This window comes from Salmo trutta, chromosome 26, assembly GCF_901001165.1.
Source record: "Salmo trutta chromosome 26, fSalTru1.1, whole genome shotgun sequence".
Taxonomy (NCBI): Eukaryota; Metazoa; Chordata; class Actinopteri; order Salmoniformes; family Salmonidae; genus Salmo; species Salmo trutta.
The window spans coordinates 3,264,543-3,276,098 of NC_042982.1; the positions used below are offsets into that span (position 1 = coordinate 3,264,543).

The 11,556-nt window shown below is 43.7% G+C and overlaps 1 protein-coding gene across 2 annotated transcripts; it reads right to left on the reverse strand.

Annotated features, from left to right (window-relative positions):
• Positions 1–1,198: 1,198 nt before the first annotated feature.
• On the reverse strand, positions 1,199–11,214 carry LOC115162905 (pregnancy zone protein-like). Of its 2 annotated transcripts, none has more exons than XR_003869664.1 (5): positions 5,140–5,332; positions 4,766–4,853; positions 4,573–4,641; positions 1,510–1,551; positions 1,199–1,326 (listed from the first exon to the last, which is right to left on the reverse strand). XR_003869664.1 is itself a non-coding variant. In XM_029714410.1 (5 exons), the coding sequence occupies exons 1-5, from the start codon at positions 10,604–10,606 to the stop codon at positions 1,300–1,302; spliced, it is 336 nt and encodes a 111-aa protein (XP_029570270.1). In that variant the 5' UTR covers positions 10,607–11,214; the 3' UTR covers positions 1,199–1,299. The 2 variants fall into 2 exon arrangements, 1 of the variants encoding a protein (XP_029570270.1); XM_029714410.1 differs by lacking the exon at positions 5,140–5,332 and adding an exon at positions 10,497–11,214.
• Positions 11,215–11,556: the final 342 nt, after the last annotated feature.

Consider the following 11,556-nt stretch of genomic DNA (forward strand, 5'->3'; position numbering starts at 1 on the left):
GATTTTTGAATGACTACCTCATCTCTGTACCCTACACAATGATCTGTAAGGTCCCTCATTTGAGCAGTGAATTTCAAACAGATTCAACCACAAAGACCAGGGATGTTTTCCAATGCTTCGCAAAGAGTATCTATTGGTAGATGGGTACAACAAAATGAGAAAAAGAACACATTTAATATCCCTTTGAGCATGGTAAATTATTACACCCAGTCACTACAAAGATACAGGCGTCCTTCCTAACTCATTTGCCGGAGAGGAAGGAAACCGCTCACGGATTTCACAATGAGGTCAATGGTGACTTCAAAGAGTTGCAGAGTTTAATGGCTGCGATAGGAGAAAACTGAGGATGAATCAACAACATTGTAGTTACTCCACAATACTGGCCTAATTGACAGAATGAAAAGAAGGAAGCCTGTACAGAATAGAAACATTCCAAAACATGCATCCTGTTTGCTATAAGGCACTAAAGTAAAACTGCAACAAAGAAAAGTTCAAAGAAATTAACTTTATGTCCTGAATACAAAGCGTTATGTTTGGGGCAAATCCAACACAACACATCACTGAGTACCACTCTTCATATTCATGTTTTCAAGCATGGTGGTGGCTGAAACATGTTATGGGTATGATTGACTCAGGGGATTGAATACTTATCTAATCAAGATACATGTGTTTTAGTTTTTTTGTTTTGTTTTTACAAATGTTCACATTTTTCTTCCACTTTGACATTAGAGTGTTTTGTGTAGATCGTTGACAAAAAATAACAATGAAATCCATTTTAATCCCACTTTGTAACAGAACAAAATGTGGAAAAAGTCAAAGGGTGTGAATACTTTTGAAGGCACTGTATAACTGCTACAGCTGTTGGGAACAACCACTACTATGGTTCATCAAGATCCAACATGACGCGACTACTACGGTGGCTCATCAAGATCAAACACATTTTACACTTCACATCACATATAGGGATAAACAGCAAGTACAATAAATTCCGAAGTATCGATATCAAATGTAAAAATGCAATTGATATCGATATGGACTTTCCATATTGATGCCCATCACTAATACGTAATAATATAATAGATATTATAATAGTGACTAATTTGTGTTATTAGTAGAGCCTGACTATGAATTGTGTAATCCTGAGTCATGCATGCCCTGCCACAAAGTGTGACATTCAATAAATGCAAAACAATCAGAATATAATGCACAAGACAAAGGATTTAATGAAAAACTTGATTTCCAGTTCCATGGTTGAATTGTGAAAAATACACACACAATAGGGCTTTAACCGGGATTCACTTATCTTTCTTCATTTTCTTCTTTAATCTTCGGAGGCCAAACAATGATTAGGGTTAGCATTCATAAAGGATGAACAAAATGTTGTCATTTTTAGAGATAATAATGATATATATAATGTAATATATATGATGAAAGAAACACTGATCCAGTGTACACATTTGTGGTTATACAAAATATTTTACAAAGTATTTAAGATATAAAGGAGCTCACCAATGGCACACGGGAAGACGTACTCAGCCTCAGCCTGGTCACCTGAATGAAACAATAAAACCTGTTGTCACACCCTGATCTGTTTCACCTGCCTTTGTGATTGTCTCCACCCCCCTCCAGGTGTCGCCCATCTTCCCCATTATCCCGTGTATTTATACCGGTGTTCTGTTTGTCTGTTGCCAGTTCGTCTTGTTTGTCAAGTCAACCAGCGGTTTTGTCTCAGCGCCTGCTTTTCCCGAGTCTCTTTTTCTCCCTCGCCCTCCTGGTTTTGACCCTTACCTGTCCTGTCTCTGAGCCCCCCTGCCTGACCACTCTGCCTGCCCTGAGCCTGCCTGCTGTCCTGTACCTTTCCTCCACTACTCTGGTTATCAACCCCTGCCTGACCTGACCCTGACTGCCGTCCTGTACCTTTCCTCCACTACTCTGGTTATCAACCCCTGCCTGACCCTGCCTGCCGTCCTGTACCTTTCCTCCACTACTCTGGTTATCAACCCCTGCCTGACCCTGCCTGCCGTCCTGTACCTTTCCTCCACTACTCTGGTTATCAACCCCTGCCTGACCTGACCCTGCCTGCCGTCCTGTACCTTTCCTCCACTACTCTGGTTATCAACCCCTGCCTGACCCGACCCTGACTGCCGTCCTGTACCTTTCCTCCACTACTCTGGTTATCAACCCCTGCCTGACCTGACCCTGACTGCCGTCCTGTACCTTTCCTCCACTACTCTGGTTATCAACCCCTGCCTGACCCTGCCTGCCGTCCTGTACCTTTCCTCCACTACTCTGGTTATCAACCCCTGCCTGACCCTGCCTGCCGTCCTGTACCTTTCCTCCACTACTCTGGTTATCAACCCCTGCCTGACCTGACCCTGCCTGCCGTCCTGTACCTTTCCTCCACTACTCTGGTTATCAACCCCTGCCTGACCCGACCCTGACTGCCGTCCTGTACCTTTCCTCCACTACTCTGGTTATCAACCCCTGCCTGACCTGACCCTGCCTGCCGTCCTGTACCTTTCCTCCACTACTCTGGTTATCAACCCCTGCCTGACCCTGACTGCCGTCCTGTACCTTTCCTCCACTACTCTGGTTATCAACCCCTGCCTGACTCTGCCTGTCGTCCTGTACCTTTCCTCCACTACTCTGGTTATCAACCCCTGCCTGACCCGACCCTGACTGCCGTCCTGTACCTTTCCCCCACTACTCTGGTTATCAACCCCTGCCTGACCCTGCCTGCCGTCCTGTACCTTTCCTCCACTACTCTGGTTATCAACCCCTGCCTGACCCGACCCTGACTGCCGTCCTGTACCTTTCCTCCACTACTCTGGTTATCAACCCCTGCCTGACCCGACCCTGACTGCCGTCCTGTACCTTTCCTCCACTACTCTGGTTATCAACCCCTGCCTGACCCGACCCTGACTGCCGTCCTGTACCTTTCCTCCACTACTCTGGTTATCAACCCCTGCCTGACCCGACCCTGACTGACGTCCTGTACCTTTCCTCCACTACTCTGGTTATCAACCCCTACCTGACCCTGACTGCCGTCCTGTACCTTTCCTCCACTACTCTGGTTATCAACCCCTGCCTGACCCTGACTGCCGTCCTGTACCTTTCCTCCACTACTCTGGTTATCAACCCCTGCCTGACTCTGCCTGTCGTCCTGTACCTTTCCTCCACTACTCTGGTTATCAACCCCTGCCTGACCCGACCCTGACTGCCGTCCTGTACCTTTCCCCCACTACTCTGGTTATCAACCCCTGCCTGACCCTGCCTGCCGTCCTGTACCTTTCCTCCACTACTCTGGTTATCAACCCCTGCCTGACCCGACCCTGACTGCCGTCCTGTACCTTTCCTCCACTACTCTGGTTATCAACCCCTGCCTGACCCGACCCTGACTGCCGTCCTGTACCTTTCCTCCACTACTCTGGTTATCAACCCCTGCCTGACCCTGACTGCCGTCCTGTACCTTTCCTCCACTACTCTGGTTATCAACCCCTGCCTGACCCGACCCTGACTGACGTCCTGTACCTTTCCTCCACTACTCTGGTTATCAACCCCTGCCTGACCCTGACTGACGTCCTGTACCTTTCCTCCACTACTCTGGTTATCAACCCCTGCCTGACCCTGACTGCTGTCCTGTACCTTTCCCCCACTACTCTGGTTATCAACCCCTGCCTGACCCGACCCTGACTGCTGTGCTGTACCTTTCCTCCACTACTCTGGTTATCAACCCCTGCCTGACCCGACCCTGCCTGCCGTCCTGTACCTTTCCTCCACTACTCTGGTTATCAACCCCTACCTGACCCTGACTGCCGTCCTGTACCTTTCCTCCACTACTCTGGTTATCAACCCCTGCCTGACCCTGACTGCCGTCCTGTACCTTTCCTCCACTACTCTGGTTATCAACCCCTGCCTGACCCGACCCTGACTGACGTCCTGTACCTTTCCTCCACTACTCTGGTTATCAACCCCTGCCTGACCCTGACTGACGTCCTGTACCTTTCCTCCACTACTCTGGTTATCAACCCCTGCCTGACCCTGCCTGCCGTCCTGTACCTTTCCTCCACTACTCTGGTTATCAACCCCTGCCTGACCCGACCCTGACTGCCGTCCTGTACCTTTCCCCCACTACTCTGGTTATCAACCCCTGCCTTGACCTGTCCTTTGGCTGCCTTGTTGCTGTAATAAACATTGTTACTCTGACACAGTCTGATAACTGTTGAAAAACAAAAAAAACTATTTTGGTCACAATACGAAATGCTCTAAACAGAAATACAATTTTAGCTTTGCTGACTGCGAAGAACGCAATACTTTGTGTCTAAACAAATATGCTACCTAGAGTGTATGATATGTATATTTCATATACTCTATCATTTCTTATTCATTCTATTATTTTGAGAGTGCCATTACAAGTGTTTAAACAATCTAAGACTAATTTGTTGCTATGTTGTTTATGATATCATGTCGAACATTGATATTACAACAGTAGCTTAAGTGACAGCAATTTTCAACTGATGTCTGTTGGTTTGAATGATTATCCACTGTAAGCCTAAATTAAAGTATACTTACCTCCATCGAGTAGATTAAAACATGGTCATCTTTGATATCGACACGATCCACAAGAGAGGAACCCCTCAGCTGTAAAGACAAGCCATTTACTGATAATTGATATTGAGTGCACTGAAACTGCACTGTTTCATGTCCAAGTTCACCACGTGCGAAATTGTCACAAGTGAACTTAGGTCTTATCACAAAATCTCACCTTCTCCAAGGGTTCTGGGTCAGGGGCAAAGCCAGACAACATCCTCAAATCTATAACCATATTGGTTGTCTGCTCCATTTCTTCATACCTGTGACAGAAAAGACAGAGAAACCCATAAGCCTGTACAACATTGAAGTTTGATTTTGACAAAAGCATAATAATCAATTTACTGGATACTTAAGTGGCTTTGCCCATAGAAAACACTGGGGTCGTGTTCAGTTCGGCACCGTAGCAAAGCATTTTGTAAGGGAAAATGAAAATCTGTGTTCTTTGAAAAGGTTCTGGTAGTAGGCTACCTCCTCATTTCACCTAGTTTCAAAATGTTTTCGTCATACTGAACACGACCCAGGATAATGTGTGGCATTCATCCTTACAGGTATTGGAGTTTCAGCTAAACTTTTTTTCTTAGACTCTTGGTGTTGCACTCGACTTCTGGCTTAACCTGAATGCTGAGCGATGTGCCAATAGTAGGAGTAGGGATGGTGTGATGTAGTGCCAACTGGGAAACAAGGAAAATGAAATCAGTGAATCTATCCTGTTCATATACAGTTGAAGTCGGAAGTATACATACACTTATGTTGGAGTCATTAAAACTGGTTTTTCAACCACTCCACAAATTTCTTGTTAACAAACTATAGTTTTGGCAAGTCGGTTAGGACATCTACTTTGTGCATGACAAGTAATTTTTCAACCACGTCCATCTGGACAAACAATAGTACGCAAGTATAAACACCATGGGACAACACAGCCGTCATACCGCTCAGGAAGGAGACGTGTTCTGTCTCCTAGAGATGAACGTACTTTGGTGCGAAAAGTGCAAATCAATCCCAGAACAACAGCAAAGGACCTTGTGAAGATGCTGGAGGAAACAGGTACAAAAGTATCTATATCCACAGTAAAACAAGTCCTATATCGACATAACCTGAAAGGCCACTCAGCAAGGAAGAAGCCACTGCTCCAAAACCGTCATAAAAAAGCCAGACTATGGTTTGCAACTGCACATGGAGACAAAGATGGTACTTTTTGGAGAAATGTCCTCTGGTCTGATGAAACAAAAATAGAACTGTTTGGCCATAATGACCATCGTTATGTTTGGAGGAAAAAGGGGGAGGCTTGAAAGCTGAAGAACACCATCCCAACCGTGAAGCACGGGTGTGGCAGCATCATGTTGTGGGGGTCCTTTGCTGCAGGAGGGACTGGTGCACTTCACAAAATAGATGGCATCATGAGGCAGGAAAATTATGTGGATATATTGAAGCAACATCTCAAGACATCAGTCAGGAAGTTAAAGCTTGGTCGCAAATGGGTCTTCCAAATGGACAATGACCCCAAGCATACTTCCAAAGTTGTGGCAAAATGGCTTAAGGACAACAAAGTCAAGGTATTGGAGTGGCCATCACAAAGCCCTGACCTCAATCCAATCGAAAGTTTGTGGGCAGAACTGAAAAAGTCTGTGTGCGAGCAAGGAGGCCTACAAACCAGACTCAGTTACACCAGCTCTGTCAGGAGGAATGGGCCAAAATTCACCCAACTTATTTTGGGAAGGTTGTGGAAGGCTACCCGAAACTTTTGACCGAAGTTAAACAATTTAAAGGCAATACTACCAAATACTAATTGAGTGTATGTAAACTTCTGACCCACTGGGAATGTGATGAAAGAAATAAAAGCTGAAATAAATCATTCTCTACTATTATTCTGACATTTCACATTCTTAAAATAAAGTGGTGATCCTAACTGACCTAAAACAGAGAATTTTGACTAGGATTAAATGTCAGGAATTGTGAAAAACTGAGTTTAAATGTATTTGGCTAAGGTGTATGTAAACTTCCCACTTCAACTGTAAATACAGCATATATAAAGGCAAAGTTGCTTAGGAGCCTGAAACAAGGTGGCAATGTCTATCGGTGCCATCTTATCCCTGGGCTATTGCTTTTCACCTTCAGATAGTCTGTCTTCAGTTCACTTAACAGCACCTTGCATGTCTCAATGACAATCTCTGAGATGGCATAGCAACTTATTCAGAATACGTAGGCAAGAGATGTGAATGTCTCTCCTTTTAACAGAAAGCGTTTCGGATCACAGCCAGTCTCTCTGCAGGGCTGATGGACTTTCTCATGACTGTGTCTTCCTTTTTTTAGTCAGCCCACCATTCCAAGAAAGACTTGGAACGTGTCCTTGTCCATGTACAAAGCTATGCCCTTTAAATATAAAGAAAATAAACTATTCATTTACAGTATCACAAAGGTAATAAGACAGGTTGATAAATGCAGTGAAGTCAATCATGACAAGTCAGTGACAGTACCTAATTACACTATATATACAAAAGTATGTGGACATGACAAGTCAGTGACAGTACCTAATTACACTATATATACAAAAGTATGTGGACATGTGATGTTGAGTGGCTTCACTGCAAGTAGATTGTATGTTTTAACTTTTTTTTTTAAACACCCCTTCGGCGATTTCAGGTGTATAAAATCCATAGACAAACATTAGCAGTAGAATGGCCTTACTGAAGAGCTCAGTGGCTTTCAACGTGGCACCGTCATAGGATGCCACCTTTCCAACAAGTCAGTTCATCAAATTTCTGCCCTGCTAGAGCTGCCCCGGTCAACTGTAAGTGCTGTTATTGTGAAGTGGAAAACGTATAGGAGCAACAACGGCTCAGTGGTAAGCCACACAAGCTCACAGAATGGGACCACCGAGTGCAGAAGCGCATAAAAATTCTCTGTCCTGGGTTGCAACACTCACTACTGAGATCCACACTGCCTCTGGAAGCAACATCAGCACAAGAACTGTTCATCGGGAGCTTCATGAAATGGGTTTCCATGGCCGAGCAGCCGCACACAAGTCTAAGATCTCAACACGCATTGCCAAGCGTCGTCTGGAGTGGCGTAAAGCTCACCGCCATTGGTCTCTGGAACAGTGGAAACGCACTCTCTGGAGTAATGTATCAAGTATCACCATTTTTATTTCCCCTTTATATAACCAGGTAGGCCAGTTGAGAACAAGTTCTCATTTACAACTGCGACCTGGCCAAGATAAAGCAAAGCAGTGCGACACAAACAACAACACAGTTACACATGGAATAAACAAACATACAGTCAATAACACAATAGAAAGGTCTATATACAGTGTGTGCAAATGAGGTAAGATAAGGGAGGTAAGGCAATAAATAGGCCATAGTGGCGAAATTACAATTTAGCGTGAGTGAATTGGAGTGATAGATGTGCAGAAGATGAATGCGCAAGTAGAGATACTGGGGTGCAAAGGAGCAAAAAAAAACAACAACCGTATGGGGATGAGGTAGTTGGATGGGCTATTTACAGATAGGCTATGTACAGGTGCAGTGATCTGTGAGCTGCTCTGACAGCTGGTGCTTAAAGTTAGAGAGGGAGATATGAGTCTCCAGTAGAGGTCGACCGATTCATCGGAATGGCCGATTAATTAGGGGCGATTTCAAGTTTTCATAACAATCGGTAATCAGTATTTTTGGCCACCGATTTGCCGATTTTAAAAAATATATTTTTTATTTTTTTACACACCTTTATTTAACTAGGCAAGTCAGATTAAGAACACATTCTTATTTACAATGACGGCCTAGAAACGGGGGTTGACGGCCTAGAAACGGGGGTTAACTGCCTTGTTCAGGGGGGGATTCGTTTTTGCAACCTTCGGTTACCAGTCCAACGCTCTAACCACCTGCCTTACATTGCACTCCACAAGGATTAACAGGCTGACTACCTGTTACGCGAGGGCAGCAAGAAGCAAAGGTAAGTTGCTAGCTAGCATTAGACTTATAAAAAACTATCAATCTTAACATAATCACTAGTTAACTACACATGGTTGATGATATTACTAGTTTATCTAACGTGTCCTGCGTTGCATATAATCGATGCGGTGCCTGTTAATTTTCATTGAATCACAGCCTACTTCGACAAACGGGTGTTGATTTAACAAGCGCATTTGCGAAAAAAGTACTGCCGTTGCACCAATGTACCTAACCATAAACATCAATGCCTAACAGGAATATTTAGATTTAGCCACCCGTTAGATAAAATACGGAACGGTTCCGTATGTCACTGAAAGAAAATAACTTTTGTTTTCGAGATGATAGTTTCCGGATTCGACCATATTAATGACCTAAGGCTCGTATTTCTGTGTGTTTATTATATTATAATTAAGTCTATGATTTGATAGAGCAGTCTGACTGAGCGGTGGTAGGCACCAGCAGGCTCGTAAGCATTCATTCAAACAGCCCTTCGCTGTGCTTCAAGCATTGCGCTGTTTATGACTTCAACCTGGGTGGGTATAATTTGTGGAACGTTCCAACAGGAATCTATTCCAAAAACTTCGTAAATAACAAGGTTTCCAAAAAACAACGCATACAAAGTTGTATAGCGGCAGAATAAGATACCGGGTAGGGAGTGGTCTATTTCATTGCGTTTTTCACTCATCACGTTTATTCCGAAAAATTTCTGTTTGCCTATGGACAAACATTAAGAATAAGCTACGTGGTGAGTTGATGCCTATTCGGCAGCTAGTTAGCTAGGTTTGTATGCGTTGCTACTTTGTATGCGTTGTTGGTTGGCAACCTTTTACTTTACATTTTTTGGAACAGATCCCTGTTGGAACGTTCCACAAATTATACCCACCCCTTCAAGCCTATCAACTCCCAAGATTAAGCTGGTGTAACCGATGTGAAATGGCTAGCTAGTTAGCCGGGTGCACGCTAATAGCGTTTCAAACGTCACTCGCTCTGAGACTTGGAGTAGTTGTTTCCCTTCCTCTGCATGGGTAATGCTGCTTCGAGGGTGGCTGTTGTCGATGTGTTCCTGGTTCGAGCCCAGGTAGGAGCGAGGAGAGGGACGGAAGCTATACTGTTACACTGGCAATACTAAAGTGCTTATAAGAACATCCAATAGTCAAAGGTATATGAAATACAAATCGTATAGAGAAATAGTCCTATAATTCCTATAATAACTACAACCTAAAACTTCTTACCTGGGAATATTGAAGACTCATGTTAAAAGGAACCACTAGCTTTCCACTAGTAATTGTCATTATTACAAAAAATTTAAAAAAAAAAATTAAATAAAAAGAATCGGCCGATTAATCGGTATCGGCTTTTTTTGTGGCCCTCCAATAATCGGTATCGGCGTTGAAAAATCATAATCGGTCGACCTCTAGTCTCCAGCTTCAATGATTTTTGCAATTCGTTCCAGTCCTTGGCAGTCTGACGGACGAATATGGGTTTGGCGGATGCCAAGAGAACGCTACCTGCTCCAATGCATTGTGCCAACTGTAAAGTTTGGTGGAGGAGGAATAATAGTCCGGGGCTATTAACTGAATTTTGATAGCTGCATTACATTAATTTCTAATGCTGTCTATTGGTGAACTTGTTGGTTGATATTAGCAAACTTTCTCAAAAATACTGTTCCTCTGAGCTCATTCTTGTCTAAGCAACTTTGAAGACTGGTAGCAAGACTGAGAAGCTCTACTACAATAATACTACAGGGAATGACCCTACATTATATTATACACTAGGGTCCCAAATTATTGAACCCTTGATAAAGATGGACAGAAATTACTGAGCTAAATTGTATGCTCCAAAAATTGGGAAATTATTTTATTGTAATACAATTGCTCATAGAAAGAGAATTTGTTTAACAAACAAGGTAGGGGGCAAATTGAATTACACCCATGTTTTCAGTACCTTTCAATACCTCACCTTGCAAGGACAACAGCACTGAGCCTTCTAAAATGTGTTTTAGTTATAGAACACATTGGGAGGGATCTTAGCCCATTCCTCCATACAGAATCCTTCCAGATCCTTGACATCCTTCATCTGCTCTTGTTGACTGCCCTCTTCAATTCAAACCACAGGTTTTCTTTTCTGCCCATTTGCACTTCTAAATTCCCCCTTCCATGCATGTCCCCATCTGTGGTAAATCCACCATCATCCCCTCTTCTGTACCTTTTCCTATTTTCTTTCCGTAGTCGTTTAAGTAGACACCACTAATCCTACCTTCATCCAGCTCAGACTTACTCCCATCTGAGCTACCTGCCATGCCTACCTCAGTCTCAGTACAGTCAAAGACAGAACAATGAGAGATACTTCACCGGCTGTATAAATGTGAAGCATCAGCTTTACGTTTCCACTCATTATCAAATATGGTTGAGGAAGCCCACTGGCCTGCAGGGAGAGAAGATAGAACGAGATGGATTTTAGCCGACATTTCTGTTCTCAAAACTAGAATCCGTTATGAACCGTGTTTAGCAGGAGTGCAGATTTGAATTTAGTTATTTAGTTATTGCACACGCGCACTTCAGAGTAGGCGTTCCCTAACAGAAATATGCAGACGCAGCCCTAGAAAGCTTCAATAGGATCTCGCTAGCTCGTGCTTGGCTCAGCCCACCTCCTTCCTTTTTCTGCCCACTATGACTCATTTGTTCCCATTGGAAACGACAGTGGTCTAGCTTGGTTTAGTTATAAAAAAAAGATTTAGTACAGATGTGCAGATCCGCCAACCAAACGCAACTGCGTTAACTTTCGAAACCGACATTTATGCTCGAACACAAAAACAAAAAAACAATGACCAGCCTTTTGTCTTTGTTCTCTAACAATCTTGTGTTCCAATCAAATTGACTTGTTGCTGATCCCCGCTTCTCCTTCCCATCAATGTAAACTTTCCTGCAACAACCAACATGGACAATGTTAATTGCAAGTGGAATGACGTCCAATGAGGTTGCAAGCTTAAAGTGGGAGGCGGGTTCAGGTCAGTACAGTA